Below are 16,950 nucleotides of genomic sequence, written 5' to 3'. Positions count from 1 at the left end.
TTATTTATGTATGTAGCATATTTGTTTTTGTTTTTCTTTCCTGCACTAGAAGTACCGCCAAACAAATTTCTTTTCTGCTCAACCCAAAGGTAAACTGGTCGAGAATGCTTTAGTGCATTAAGTTCGCCTTATGTTCAAATTTATTTTGGCATAAAAGTTTAAATAAATAAATAAATAAATGTCTCCGTTTTCCTGTTCCGTTTTATCGTGTACGTTTTTTTTTCGTCGATGGCGTATGTAGTTGTATGAGCGACTTCACACATAAAAAATTAAAAAATTAAAAATTAAAATTCATAAAATTCATTTATTTTTGCAAATAGGCTTTAAAAAGTACATGACACAGTATTCTGTATACAGTAATACATACAAAAAACGTACACGATAAAACGGAACAGTAAAACGGAGACATGTGTGAACCGGGCGTTAGATAACAAAAACTTTTTAAAAATAAGGACTCGTCCATTAATCCTTTACCCTTTAACCCTTTTGTTATTCGTGATAAAGATTATATTCATCCTGTATTAGGTATTTTAGTTAGTCCTAAAACCTGTATCCCTTTCCCCTAGTGATATTATGTTTTCCTCAGATAATCTCTCCCCTGCGAGCCTAATATTAATGGACGATCCCTACTAACAAAAACGGCATTAATTTTGTTGTTAATTTTTTTAAAGCCACTGCCTATTCTTCTTACGTCGTTCATTACCTTGCCTCCAACGATGCTGACGCCCAACGGGGCCCCGGGGCTCCTCTTTATAGCCACCCGGCGCGGGGGGCCCCAGCGCTGCGCCGCGAGCGGGCCCCGCTCGGGGGACACGGTCACTGTCATCGCTGCCTGGACGTAGCTGTGGACAGCAGGCTTAAATGAGGATGTTGGCGACAGATATGGTGACACCGGTGCTAGGCCATGGACTGCACGGTGACTAACGGTGTTAGCCATCTTGTTTTTGCTATACTGTTACCTGGCTTTATAAATGTGATCTAGATAAAAGTTTTTTTAAAGTCGTCTTCCATTTCTGCAGCTAACAAAGGAAATGCATTTTTTTTTTACCGTGGATGCAGGCCGCCACCAACTGGCCATTCTGGAAATCATTGGGGAAGGCCTATGTTCAGCAGTGGACGTCCTATGGCTGAAATGATGATAACTATGCTAGGCTACGCGGTACACGGTACAAAATAATGCTTGGGAGATAAACAATATTTTTATTAATATTGAAAATAAATAAAAATTAAAAGGTAACTTTCGCGAGTTAGGCGCCACCTATTAGCAATTACCGCCACGCAACGATACAAAACCGCTCGTTTCTGCGGGGGTACTCCGAAAAACTTTGTCCAAAGTTTCGAATGTTGCTATCCCTCTCACGCAAAGAGAGATGCCGGTGACAGATAGACTCAAAACTACTAAACAGCATTTCGGAGTAGCCCTCCTATTTCAGCGACAACTTCTAACTAGCTCAGTAATAGGGCATCATGCCGATTGTTCAAGTGGTTAAGTGAACAATTGGACTCACGCAAACTGCGGGTATGATGTAAATAACGAGGTGTTGTCGACGTTTTACCGAAAATAGCTTGTTTAAAACACGCTTTTAGTGGGATTAAAATAGCTTTGATTTTAATTTGTTTGTACATGCGTGCGTTTTCCGGGTCACTTTTAAAATTAATTGTAATTGTTAGCACATGGCAAGATTTGTGCATTTATTAATTTTCATTAGAATTCTACCCTACCCAGATCACAATTTTAGTTGCATTATTTTCTTCATTAATAGTTGGGTAACTGATAAAGTTTTCAAGTTGGTTGACCACTTATTTATTGATTGTGATGTACTTATGATTATTACTACTCTTTATAATGGTTGAAAGTGGAGATGACTGGAAACCTCCTAGGGTAGGCGTGCCGTGTATGTAAGTATATCAAAACAATGATTAATTAGTTTATTTATTTGATTTATTATTAGGTTATATGTATACTCCCAAGCCGCTTTTGGCTACGGTAACTACCAGAAATTCCTTTTAGTCCGAAATAAGAGTCCCTGCTGCTGCCCTGTCATGTGCCCTAATATGGCTACAGAAGCCAATCTTGTTAGTAAACGTGCGCGAACAATGACGACACGTTAGGACATGGGACACCATTGATGAAGGTGTGAATGATAGCCTTAACTAGTTTTCCAAAATACAAACAAATACAATTCAATTATCCTTCTACAATACACCTAAACACCTACACAAAAGATGCACAATGAAAACAATAAACAATGTATGCAATAACTGCTGCAGTGGCTGTGAAAATTTAATTCGATCAGCGCCACTGCGGACGGATTGAGAGCCCCGCGCGCTAGCATTCGTTATTGCATTTAACTGGTTAGGTTATATGCACCTTATAATGCCTATTGGTAGAGGTTTTTAACGGTGCAGTAAGTAAGATCTGAGGTAGAGAAGATAGAAGAATTAATCGATGACACGTTACTTCTTGACGTTTATTTAACTGGAGTAATTAGAAGTTAGAAAAATCAACCGATGATACGTTATTAATACATAGAATTAGAAGTTTACAACTAACTACGTCTACTTAGCACTTCTATTAGCGCCTACTGCCAGCACAGAATAAACATTAATTTGTTCTTCTGTCAGTTCGTTTATAGTCATCAATGGATAATTTGGAAATCAATCAATGGAAATTAATGATTAAACGAACTTAAAAAGTGAAGTTCTATCATAATTATGCGAGGGCTTTGTCCGAAGAGATTAGAAATAAGAACTATGTAGTATCACGTACGGTGATGCCAGTTTACGCACTGTTAGTTGAGGATATATTTTTTTTTTTTTTTTTTTTTTTTTTTTTTTTTTTGTGGGTATCTCACTTTACATCTTCTTTGACATTGGTATCCGTCGTCAGTTAGTTTGGAGTAGTAATTTGTATTTTTTATCATTTCACTAATATGGGGGTTTGTGTTTTTAATAATATACATATTATATGATTGTTAAAGACGGGTGGGAGGGTTTCTAATCTCTTCGGACAAAGCCCTCGCATAATTATGATAGAACTTCACTTTTTAAGTTCGTTTAATCATTAATTATGCTCGTGCTTTGTCCTCGAGATTAGAAATAAGAACTATGTAGATTTTGAGAGAACTGATGTGAAATGATAATAAAAACAAAGCTGTTTATTACTTTGCAAAAATAATAAATCATTGGTAAGAATACAATGCTTGTTTTATAATTACTATTAAGTGTGACATAACTGTCATAGTTACCCGAGTGAGTACTTTCGTATAATTGATAATTAAGGGTAAGTAATTAAAGGCAAGTATAATTAGCTGTTATATTAGCCATAATGTAAGTGGGAAAGTTATTTATTGTTTCCCAAATCAATTGTCAGTATTAGGTTCTTCTGGCAATTAAATGTTGATTGTTATTTCTGGACGCAATAGGCATTCTGTTAAAGAATTTGGCCAAAGTACCTATTTGAAATAACGCTCCAACCGGGGGTAATTCTGATAATCAAGATTAATTCCTAATGTATATGCTCTAGACGAGGCAGCATGCCTCGTGCTGTGAGTGTTAAATATCAAGGTGTCAATGTCACAAGCCTGCAATGATAATTGAACTAAACTTGTGACTAAACTAAGTGCTCGGTGTTAGAGCGGTAAAAATTTCGTGAGCAACACTTTGCACAAAATGCTTGTACATGACAGTCATAAATTGTCAAGACAATACCAAGATTGATTGTTGTGAACTTGCGCGCGATGTCGTGATTAGATTGAATATTTGTATGCATAATATTTGAATGCTTATAAGGAAGGTTTGAACAATGTGTGTAATAATTACACTAACTAATGACAGTAAAATGGCTAATTTCTCAATATTTTAAATTTTTCGGAAACCATAATATCTGATTATGTTTCCAATATGACAGCCAAATTAAAAGACAAGCTTATTACAGCTATTGAAATTCACAATTTTTTATTAAAATAGTGGAATCTAATACCTTAATGAATGGTAGTTATGGCAAATGTAAAACAGTTTCCTTGAACAATTATTGTACTGCTTGATCATCAGACAATGATGAAGATATAATATCCTTAGATAGATGAAGATGTAATCTTCGTTTTATATGAGACATTTAGACACGTGTAGCGTTATTATTTTTATTCAATTAAAGAAACAAAGCTAGACTTCGTTATAAGGGTACTGCTAGTATACCCGTCGCTTGATCACATGTGATTTTTCGCAATGTATGTGTAATACAAAAAAAGGAAGGAAACCGCAGAAAAAGGCTTGACCTTGTTGTCTTAAAAATTTTAATTGCGTATGCATCGGGATACCTATCTAATTTAGGGTATATAACGATAGCGAATTTAGCAAAATTAACGATGCCATGTTCTCCAAATGTAAAAATGATAAAATGGTGAATTTGGTAATGTCGAGTCCATACTAATATTGAATGGACTCTTCAAGATTCGGTATCTACCATGCTATTATCTAGATAAGATAGGTTTAGATAGGATACATCATTGTGTAGGTATTGATGATTATAATGATTTTTCTAGTTTCGCATCATTGCCACAATTATTTTTATTTGTGTTAAGTGGGGGGAAACTGCACGCCACCTATGCGGTGTACAAAACTGAATTTCATTCTGAGAAACTGAAAATTTTGAAGATCCTTAGTAAATACTTTTAGGCCAAGAAAGGTCAAAGTTTGGAATCTTTGCAGATTAATTCTTATACAGTGTGAGTCACGTTAAAGTGTACATATGAAAATAGATGAAACTAGACCTGTTTTTATCGACAAAAAAGAGGTCAAAAAATTTTTGAGATTTTTTTTTAATTTTTTATAGAATTTTTTTTCTTCCAATTACTTATTGTAAAGAAAACGTAATAACTTTTAAACTAAGCGGTATATCCTGATAAAATAAAAACAGTAATAATTCTAAATAACAGGCGATACTAAAAAAATACATAAAATAGACAAAAAAGGCCAACTTAATAATAAAAAATGATACTTTTTGAAAAAAAACTGCTTAAAAATTCGTGTTTTTTTGGTTATTTGATAAATTTCTCCAAAAAATGCCCCTATAACCGGTGGTTTTTATTACTTTGTATTGTTCTCTATCGTATTATCTTTGTAAAACCAAAAATCGCATGTCTCTATCCCTATCACAACATTTGCTATGATCGTTTGAACAAAGGCCTGCCACAACATTATTCTCCGCTACAGGTAGAGACAATTTTAATTTTAACTAAAATGCTTATTTTACTTCGAAATCTTTTGTTTTTATTTGAAATCTAACTTGTCTTTATCAAAATTACAAATCTAGAGCCATTTTCAGTTTTGTTGTTAACGAAGCGTTGAATGGCGCGCCCGGAGAGGCTTAGTTTAAACGATCATTGCAAACGTTGTGATAGGGATAGAGACATGCGATTTTTGGTTTTACGAAGGTAATACGATAGAGAATAATACAAAGTAATAAAAACCACTGGTTATATGGGCATTTTTTGGAGAAATTTATCAAATAACCAAAAAAACACGAATTTTTAAGCAGATTTTTTTCAAAAAGTATCATTTTTTATTATTTGCTGGCCTTTTTTGTGTATTTTATGTATTTTTTTAGTATTGCCTGTTATTGAGCATTATTACTGTTTTTATTTTATCAGGATATACCGCTTAGTTTAAAAGTTATTACGTTTTCTTTACAATAAGTAATTGGAAGAAAAAAAAAACAATAAAAAATTTAAAAAAAATCTCAAAAAAATTTTGACCTCTTTTTTGTCGATAAAAATAGGTCTAGTTTCATCTATTTTCATATGTACACTTTAACGTGACTCACACTGTATTATGTTTTTAATATTAGATAATTTAATAAAATAAAATAGATGTTGGACCATGGGTCCCCAGAAGTTTCCCCGTAACACGCCGCCCCCCATCCCGTAGTTGAGACATCGGAGTTATACAATTGAAATTTTTTTTTTTTTTTTTTTTTTTAATGTCCGAATATAATCATGTATTATGTGATTTATACTGACATTTATTATTGGTTGTGAGATTGAAATCACATAACTCTATCCTAGTACAACAGAGTCACTTATTACTAGTGACCACTGATGGTAAAAATTTAAAAGCCAACCGACATATTTTACGAGATTCAACTGTTGCGGTTCTGAGCTGGATGCGGCTGGTGCGCTCACGAGCATGACACGTGATGACTGTTTTGAAAGTCAGGAGGTCAAGTCCTCTGTTTTCATCGGTTGTCTGCCTTTCGGACTTTTTGGTGGCTGCTGATTTGATTTTGGGATTCAATTCCAGATCAGCCCCAAACTTTGAAGTTCCCTAGGCAGTTTTTAGTGTTTTGGAAAGTTTTTATCAAAAGACATGGCGTCAATCTTCGGTGTTTGTAATAAATAAATAAATAGATAAGTCTTTTAACAATTTCACACAGCGCCAGCTGGCCCCAAAGTAGGTAATAATTGATCTTATCTTTAATGAGTCTAAGTAGAATTACGTTTTTTCTGATAAGGAATTCTTAGTAGACAGTCGAAAAAATGCGATTGGCATCGATAAGAAATTCATATTAAGGTAATTGTGTTGAGGCTTGTCCTACACAGGATCATCACCAATATTACAATCTCATCATGAAGGGGCGCAGCTGTTTCAGACCAACAGCGTTGCAGGTGTCGAATCTAATTGATTTCTAGTTTCAGCAGCAGCGGAAGCGGCGCAGATGGCAACGAGAGCAGCAGCGTCGGCGGCGGCAGGGTTCGAGGCTAAGGGTTCTGAGTCCAGTGTTTCGATAGCCACTAATGGTTTTTCACCTGCTAACGATTTGGCGTGTATCATATCACCGCCCGGTAGTGTGGATATAAACCCATCAAATCATGTCTTATTAAGACAACTCCCAATTTTTAAACAAGTAGGTATGCATTATTGCATTTTTTTTTTTTTTTTTTTTTAATGTGATATGTACTTTTACAAGTATGGAACAGCCCTTTTGACTGCCTGCTAAAATATGTAGCGGGTAGGTAACAACTTAACACGAATTTTCTGCATGCCTAGTAATATTAACGTTTATATCAATTTAAAATTAAATATCGCCAAATTGTTATCACCGAAAAACTTAGACTTGAACTTACTTGACTTAAAGAATTAAGTAGGTAAGACAGTAAAATTACAACCCGTTGTAGTTGCCCGCAATACCGTAAGTATCGTAATATTTTTAGGATTCTGCGTCTGATTTAGAGGGTAGGTATTGTTGATAATACCGCAAACCATCATATTATAAAAATCACACAGCTCCGCAGTATGGTAGTATGGGTAATTATTATTTAAAAAAATAATTAACTTCGAACATCTGATTTAGAAGTAGGTTATTAATGCAAAGTTTTTAGTGCCGCAAACCCTTAGATATAGATAAATCATTACATTACGAACGTCTGATTTGGAGGCAAGTATATATTAATATCGCAAACTGTCAGACAAAAATAACCACACAAATTAAATAACGTGACAACCCGTGTACGGTTGCCCGCAATATGGTAGTATGTGTAATGATAATATTGTATTAAGTAAATATAATTTACTGTATTCGTCTGAATTAGAGGTAGGTAATAACTCAAACGTTAAAACGCAAATCGTCAGACAAAAACCACAACTAGCATAACGTGACAACCTGCTATGGTTGCCCGCAATATGGTAGTATGTGTAATGATAATGTTGTATTAAGTAAATAGAATTTACTGTATTCGTCTGAATTAGAGGTAGGTAATAACTCAAACGTTAAAACGCAAATCGTCAGACAAAAACCACAACTAGCATAACGTGACAACCTGGTATGGTTGCCCGCAATATGGTAGTATGTGTAATGATAATATTTTAATAAAAATAATTTACTGTATTCGTCTGAATTAGAGGTAGGAGTAGAACTCGAACGTTAAACCGCAAACCCTCAGACAAAAAACACAACTAGCATAAGAAGACAACCCGGTATGGTTGCCCGCACCATGGTAGTATGTGTAATAATGGATAGAACTTACTGCATCTGTCTTCTTCTTCGTTTGGTTGAAGGCGATGAACTTGCGTTTTTTCTAATTGTCTGAATTAGAGGTAGGAGTAGAACTCAAACGTTAAACCGCAAACCCTCAGACAAAAAACACAACTGGCATAAGGAGACAACCCGGGATGGTTGCCCGCACTATGGTAGTATGTGTAATGATGATGTTCTTCTTCTTCTTCTTTTGGTTGAAGGCGATGAACTTGCGATTTTTCCAATTGTCTGAATTAGGGGTAGGAGTAGAACTCAAACGTTAAACCGCAAACCCTCAGACAAAAAACACAACTGGCATAAAGAGACAACCCGGGATGGTTGTTCGCATTATGGTAATGTGTAATGATGATGTTCTTCTTCTTCTTCTTTTGGTTGAAGGCGATGAACTTGCGATTTTTCCAATTGTCTGAATTAGGGGTAGGAGTAGAACTCAAACGTTAAACCGCAAACCCTCAGACAAAAAACACAACTGGCATAAAGAGACAACCCGGGATGGTTGTTCGCATTATGGTAATGTGTAATGATGATGTTCTTCTTTTTCTTCTTTTGGTTGAAGGCGATGAACTTGCGATTTTTCCAATTGTCTGAATTAGGGGTAGGAGTAGAACTCAAACGTTAAACCGCAAACCCTCAGACAAAAAACACAACTGGCATAAAGAGACAACCCGGGATGGTTGTTCGCATTATGGTAATGTGTAACGATGATCTTCTGTTGAACCGCTTGAACGACGTTCAGCACCCCATATCTTCTGCTCCAATTTATTTATTTTCTTCAGCAAATGTTCCTTATCCTCATTTGACGTTTTTCGTTCGGCATTTTGTCGACACAAAAACACTATTTTTAACACTGGGTACGTATTTAAGTAGAAGAAGTGCGAACTGGCAGAGCACTGAATCGTGACTGACGACGGATACCAATGTCAAAGAAGATGTAAAGTGAGATACCCACAAAAAAAAAAAAAAAAAAAAAAAAAAAAAAAAAAAAAAAAAAAAAAAAAATATATATCCTCAACTAACAGTGCGTAAACTGGCATCACCGTACGTGATACTACATAGTTCTTATTTCTAATCTCGAGGACAAAGCACGAGCATAATTACAAATTACCCAATTAAGTAATATTTATTTGGATATTCTGTCTTCTTCTTTTGTTACACAATGTGAGTTCAAGTTTATGGACATTTTGACTGTCGTTAGTTTTTGTAGGACGATAACGTGCATAATCTCATTTCCTTTCAAAATACAAAATGCTTTTCAACAGAGTAATGCACAAAAAGTTCAACGTTAAAACTTGGAAAGTGTTTTAAAATGTCGATTTCATCCTAAAAGCTTTTTCCTAAAACGTGTTTCCTAAATTCTGCTAAATGAGTTTTCAGAGGAGATTTAAAAGAAAAACGGCCATTAGTTTTTTAACTATAACTCTATTATATTACTTCCTGATAGCACATTTACTCAATACGAGTACATAATATAGTAGTTACTACTGGTAGATCTGTATTATCATTACTATTATATAGGGACTCCTTAAAGTAAGACATTTTGGGCAGTACATTTTGATTCGTGCTTTACCAGGATCGCACATGGAAAATTTTGGAAAAACAACGACATAATATCAACAGCACCAACAGTTAGCAAAGGCATGATTAAAACATCGTATTTATTTCGAAGAGCTTAACGGACCCGCATCGGCACCATAATCATCAAATAATGTTTCAAGAATTATCTATATCTATAAAAGCGAAAGTTCACTGACTGACTCACTCACTCATCACGAAATCTCAGAAACTACAAGTGCTAGGAGTCTCAAAATTTTACATGGGGGTTTCTTTTAGAACGTATGTGCTCAATATAAGACGGTATTTTCCAAAATTGAACCCCTAAGGGGGTAAAACGGGGTCAACGTGTAAGAAGTCGCGGGTGACCGCTATTAATAAAATATAAGCTACTTGATGTTACCCACTTTACAAGGATGTATTTTATTGCATTCAATAGACGACCTGCACGAGTGACCGCGGTATTGTTACGCGATCAAATAAAATGGGGTTCACAATGGCTTCGGGATGTATAGGAGGAAGAGATTGTGCACAAACAACTCAGGGCAAGCGTTTGATCGAGTATTAGAGAGCTATTGAGAAGTATTGTTAGAACATTTACTGGACACTGGAAATTGTGTTATTAACAGCTCATGAGACTAGTTTTGTTGCAAAATCACTCTTATTACCACTAAGATGTCTCAGTTTATAACAATGCAGCTTGATGTGCCGTCGTCCGTACTTGTGCTTTCATCATTGGATTAGTTACCCGCCCATGAAGATTATTTACTGATTGATTTTATATGCAAGGTCCTAGTCAAATTGTAAAATACACATCAACATTTTTCGGTTTCAGGATGCAGGCCTCTACCAACCGTGCGATGTGGAAATAATTGGGAGAGGCATATGTTCAGCAGTGGACTACCTGTTTCAGAACTTTCGTTTTAAAACCACAAGCGTGATTTCCGTGTTACGTACAACACGTCACTATTTGGTGTTCAACGCGAGGCCTAACGACTTTTCAAATCGATATTGACCAAGATTGCTTTATTGTCTAGAGGTTCTAAAATAATTTACCTTTCTACAGAAGCTTCATCATTAAACTCTACAGACAACAAATTAAAGCAAATCAATCCTCCAACAGTAATAACAGCCAATCAGCGCTCCTGCGATGAGTTAGCGAGCGTTGTTATGCCGCTTCACGGAGCGGATTATTGTGTTAGACCCGATGCACCGTGCTTGTGAGATCAGAAAATAAAGTTGACGGTGTACGTTTACAGTTCAGTTGAAACGGAGAGATTAGGATTGCTAATAAAGTAACACTTTTATTGAAATGAAACTGAGATAAGGATGTTTGTCACTGGTCAGCCACAGCCCACACTACAGAAGAAAGTAAATATGTATCTTAATAGTTTCGATTAATCTTTTATAATGCGAACAGCTAGGGACTGGAACTCGCTGCCTGTTGCTATCTTTCCTGAACACTATAATCCGGGCCTTTTCAAGGCGAGAGTGAATAGGCACTTACAGCGCAGATATGTACCATCCTAGACTGCATCTTACTTAACACCAGGTGCGATTGCGGTCAAATACCTGCCTTGTCCTTCATAAAAAATAGATTTAAAGTCTCTCCGGAGTTCATTTTTTGTGGAGTGTCAAGAATGACACGGATGAGAATGCCTTATGGCATTAAATTCGTAAAATTTTGGCATTAAAGTATAAATAAATAAATGGCATGTTCCCAAGTTAATGACCTAAAAGGCAGGACATATTGTATCATATAAGCAAATTCTGTCAGCCTTTACATAATTTGTCCCATAGTTTTGGAAAAGCACATGATTACTATGAACAAAACTGTGTGATTTTTAGCAATAAGTACTTCTCGTGTTTCATTGGTTTGGATCGAAGTTTTGAAGAGGAAAAGAACTGATTCTAGTAGTTCCTACTAAGCACCTATTTACCAACTTAACTACCTCTAAATCTGCCTAAATATCTAGACTGCATCTCATATAACATCAGGTGTGATTGCGGTCAAATTCCTTTCTTAAAAAAACCGAATGTTTTCACTATAGATGCCCATAAAGACTCAAAGCAGGAGATTGTTTAATTTTGTTTTATTAACACGTTACATATTTACAAGTACCTATAACCTCTCCCTTTGATAAATCCACGAAGATGCACTATAAAGGTGACCCAGGAACAGATCAGGCCGGAACCAGTGGCCCGTGCGCCGCGCTCCACTGAGCACATTACACAAATATTTATTGTTCGACGGACAGACGATACTTTTGTGTAGGTATATCGACGACATCATAGTAGCCGCTGGAACTATACGGGGTGTTTGCAAATGAGATTTTGCAACCTTTTTTAAAAATGAACGTAGTTTTTGGAAAGAAAATGAAAAGGGTACTTGCAGTCTTTTATAGGGTGTCCCAAAAGTAGTACGATACGCTGACAACGGAGGTAGATGTAGGGTTGCCAACTATACTGGTGTGAACAGTATTATACTGTTTTTCACAAAATTATACTTTTTACTGTTGAACGAAAATAAAGTATACAAGATACAAACAGTATTTCAGTAGAAAGTATCACTAGTATTCATAGATATTTTTAAAAGTAAATTCCCAACACTACATTTAGGTACGCGATGTGGAGGTCGAAGCTGTATTGTTTTTTAAATACTGTTTGTTTTCCTTTTCCGACCTTAGATAATACTTTATATTAAAAAAAGAAACTGGCAACCCTAGGTAGATGGGCCTAAGACGTATATGACTAGCATTAGTTTTCTTAAGTTAGCTTTAGTTTTCAGTAAAGTTTGAACTTAATTTTAAGCTTATTTAGTATGAACCTTAAACTCATTTCAGTCACTATTTTTTTTCTTCTTTATAGTCGGTTCGGTTAAGCCACTTAAAATATCACCTTGATAGCTCTTGGGTATTGCTTGATTAAAGGTTTGGTAACGTAGGTACTTGATTATGGGGTATCAAATATTTCAATACAACATTTTGAGAAGTGAGCTAGAATTATAGTAAACTTTACTTACAAAACAAACATGATTAAAAAACTTTAAACAAACTTACCAATCACTTTAACCACGCCAATCTCTTAACTAACGTCTATTCAGAGCACCCATTTACCTAATTGAATTAAAACTAATTAAGTTAAAACTCACCAATTATATTCTGTCTTCAAACATTCCCGTTTAGTGACGCGAGCACTCCCAAAAGTTCGGATACGTTTCAATTACGTTTCGGTTACGTTTCGTTTTCGGTCACGCGTGGAACTATCAAAAAAGGACGTGGATTGAGCTCGGGCTGTCAATCCGCAATGGTGCGGTGCGGTCGTGGCGCGTAACTCAATTATGGGTATTAGCAATTTTCTAGTAGTGATGTCAGTGGTGCATTTGTTATCGATAAGATTTTGTATCATTATTTTTAAGCCCCAAGCAAACTTGGCGGCGCACTGTAGCAGACGAGGCAAAGAAGATTGGCAAGACTTGGAGCGAGATCAAACGCGAAGCTCAAGACCGAACGTGATGAAGGACTGTTGTGGACGCCCTCCGCCCCATCTAGGGGACATAGGACCTTAAGTCAAATAAGTAATTTTTGAGTACCTGCTTTCACTAACCTATTCACAGATTTAAATAGACGAATTGATTAGCAACCAAGCACTTCTAATAAAGTAAGAAGTGTTTGATTATTTTTTTTGTAAAAAGACACTGAAACAAAACTTATTTTTCTATACCATTTGCCTGCAAATCCCTCTCAATCTTAGTGATATAAGATCTTAATCAATCATTAGGTAATCTACAGCGCGGAACGATTTTTATTTGTCGAGTTTCTTCAACCTTTGATAAATTTTATTGCCGTAAAGTTCCGAAAGCCTTAATCCTAAACTCGAATGCGTTCTTAGATTTTAAAAAATCAGAAGTTTGAACCTACTGTTATCCTTGGACCAAAAACCGTTCTATCGATATCAGTTTTCAGTACACCTCACCCCTAGTCTGTTTTCTATAATCCCTCATAAGTCGCCGCGGGGCGGGCTGGATTGTTTTTTATTAATTTTCTTTGTTTTATGTCTCGGTTTATTTTCCACAACACTAGCTTTGTTGTTTCATAAATAAACAATTGCTCTGTTATGCTATAATAAGTGACGAGATGCAAGTGTCGTCAAGCGACCAATGATTGTATCAGGTAGTCACTTACTAAACTCTTCTTATACTTTTCCAATTTATTTTACTATCAGATTTTTTTGTACAGTTTGAATATCAGCATTTTGTTTGTTCTACAATAGACTTAGATTACGAATTCAATATGATTGAAACCTGACGAAGAGCACATCAAGCAATATATTATATCGTTATCATAATTATTATCAGCTCATATAATCTTCTACAGAAGTACTACAGAAGTTCGACCTTCTCCAATTTACCAGCAGAGGCATGCTGGCCAGATGGGTTGGGGAGGCAAGATATGTGATCAGACAGATCTAATAACTACAAAAGTTTAATTGTTATTACGAATAGTTTGCTACCAGTTTCATTCACATTTAACAATTAATGAACCACTAGCCAGAGTGATTTAAAACCATTGTCTAAAAGCGCCCCGGTCAGCGTTTGTCTACGAAAGTTATTAGTAAAATAACCATTACGGTATTAGTGTTCAGTCGTTCCCACGGGCACGTCACAAGTTTAGTGAATGCAATTACTAGGAAACCCCCACGGAACGCCACTTAGCGAAATTACAATACATTGGTTGCCTAGAATATGTTGGAAAGAAATTAGGGATGTATAAAGGCTAGTCCGTGGATAACCAGTTTGGTATTTGACCACTTTTCAGTCAGTCAGCGCGTTTAGAAGAATTTTTAAGAAATTTTACATACGTATGATTTGTTTATTTAGTTCACTAAAAGACCGGTGAAAAGTAGTGATCTTTATGAATGATCCCGTACCTTACCTCTAGCATGAACAACTTTCGTCTTCGAATCGTTTGCGTATTCGACAATTAATATTCGATACTCAACCTTCGAATTAAACGATAACGTGACAATTTTGATTCTCAAATTAAGTTTCGTGTAACCATTTCTTATACTAAGTAAGTTCAATTTACAACACGTTCACAAGGGCGCTGTTGTAGTTTTCGTACTAAATCTTTTGATGGCGATTCGAATACGCAAACGAAATATGTACCTACTTGATCGCTACAAATTAGGTGCCAAGCGACAAAGTAACAATCACAAGAGTTAAGTAGGTCAGGCCGATAGTCAGGACATCACTAGGAAATGATATTGATATCGAGGTAGCTGGAAGCAATTTTTTATAGTTATTGGTTTAATATTCAATTGTGCTAGATTACGAAGCTGATGAGTGACGTCATTTCAATTGACAGAACGGTGTCAGCGTCGGACTACTAACTCTAGTGTCACTGGTTTGATTCCCATCGACCGCTGGACTAAAGTGGTGAATCCACTCTTCCTTCATACAACATTAATGTAACTTATCAAGAGTTGACAAACATTGTAATAAGTAGCATTATCACAGATTTATTAGTATTTTAATTTTTTTTTATTAAAGTCTCAGTTAGGTTACCGAAAAATACAATCAGAATAGGGATGTTTCCTGGGTAAAAAAGCAAGAGTTTTAATTAGTCCGTCAGTTAGCTTATCAAACGTATTTTTCACTTTTTAAAAACTAATGAAAATGTAAAGAGATAAAGTGTGCCAAAGTTCTAAAGAAAAGGCCCGTGACGTGAGTGATTGCGTAAAAGTGCAGCACTTTGTGACGTCGCGCGGAACTTCAACGCACTATAACTTTGTAATTACTTGTTTGATTGACAATTAAAAATATACGTGTCCAATATTTTTTTATACTAAAATTGATGGACTAAAACAATTTTTTTAGGAAACTAGCCTATTATTAGTATTTTAAAAACTTGTTTCAAAGTCTCAGATAATAGCGAAAATAAATCGGTAACATACATCATCTCTACCCAGTTTCTACAATAGGACTGAGCTGAGTTGTATCGATTCTATCTCTTTCCCTCCCTGCTGGGATGATACTCGAGTGACAGTGACAGAGTGACGGACAGATCTAATCAAAATTTATTGGCGGATTAGACCCTCAATCAAACAAGATCAAACTGAGATTGAATGACAATCGTCGAGTATCCATTGTGGAGTGGTCAGGAAGTTAATTTTCTACGGAGTTCCAAGGTTCATTCCTTAGTGGGGGGAAATTGTGGAGCCTACTTATTTGGCAGAATCTTCATTCGTTGAAGTAATAACGATGTTCAGTGTTTGTTGTAAAGAAAGAGAAAATATAGGAAATTTTGGCTTTTTAAACATTTTGCCTCGGAGGTATTGATGTGAATGGAGTATCTAATAAAATAAAGTACAATTTTGAACTTCACGCGAGCAAATTAGGAGTACTAGTACTATTATTATGATTAGAAGACCTTAGAAGGCCTTAGAAGATCTTTTTCTAAAATATTTGCAGACCTCATAAGATTATTTATCTTTTATCAATGATAGAGTTTTATGTATCACGACTATCAGTAGCAATAATCTATTTTTATTCATCATTTTCTTCAACGTATTTGTCTATTTCGTATTTCACAAATATTCGAAAAGATACAGCAGTTATTTGTAGATATAGACATAAATGATGGATGTCGCGGCATCGTGCCAAATGTTCGAACGTTTTCACGACGTCGTTAACATTGAACCAATTCTTTTCAACTTGAACTTGAGTTTCATATTAAACACCAATGTTATTCGCAAGATCACACATTCTTCCCTTCCATCAAAACTATTTCCTATATCTTTCACGTCAAAGTTTAGTTTGCTCTGGAAATTGATGCTCATGTGGAATTTGTCACGTTTTGTTAGAAATGAAACCTTTTTGTAATAAAAGTAGAGTCCGTTTTTGCTTGTGCTGTATAAAGGGATCGTATTAGAAATGTCCTTATTGTAAGACTTCATCGCATTAGTGTCACGTGCGACAGGAAATCTCTTGGTTCATCTGTTTGTCACATTCAATAAAGTAAAAATAGAAAATGGAAGAAAACTACTGTTGCTAATAATACCTCATACGCTGCCCTTGGCGAATAAGAATCAATAGATTTGTGGTTTGAAATTGTACCTATTTACAGCTTTCTGAAAGACGCGACGCCGCCACTGATAACTGCGATATTTTTTAAGGTGAGACTTTTAATTTCTGAACAAGTTAGTTTAAACCAGCTCCTAACAAAGTTTCAGATAGTTTTCTGATATGTAATGCTATCAAACAAAATAATGTTTGCTGGTAACTTGTATTTCTAAAATCTGAAATCCAAATAAACAACGATGCAATAAATAAATAATAAACTTATAATATCTTAAACCTAGAC

At 35.5% G+C, this 16,950-nt stretch overlaps 1 protein-coding gene across 1 annotated transcript in view; it reads right to left on the bottom strand.

Annotated features, from left to right (window-relative positions):
- The window catches only part of LOC135083491 (inactivation-no-after-potential D protein), a 110,968-nt gene extending 98,065 nt beyond the window's left edge, over positions 1 to 12,903 (bottom strand). Inside the window, exons 1-2 of the mRNA XM_063978250.1 lie at positions 12,738 to 12,903; positions 704 to 842 (exon numbers count right to left, since the gene is read on the bottom strand). Coding sequence (XP_063834320.1) covers positions 704 to 826 — 123 coding nt within the window. The 5' untranslated portion in view covers positions 827 to 842; positions 12,738 to 12,903. The remainder of the gene's footprint in view (positions 1 to 703; positions 843 to 12,737) is intronic.
- Between the last annotated feature and the right edge of the window lie 4,047 nt (positions 12,904 to 16,950).

This window comes from Ostrinia nubilalis, chromosome 23, assembly GCF_963855985.1.
Source record: "Ostrinia nubilalis chromosome 23, ilOstNubi1.1, whole genome shotgun sequence".
Taxonomy (NCBI): domain Eukaryota; kingdom Metazoa; phylum Arthropoda; class Insecta; order Lepidoptera; family Crambidae; genus Ostrinia; species Ostrinia nubilalis.
This window is presented reverse-complemented; position numbering and strand designations above follow the sequence as displayed.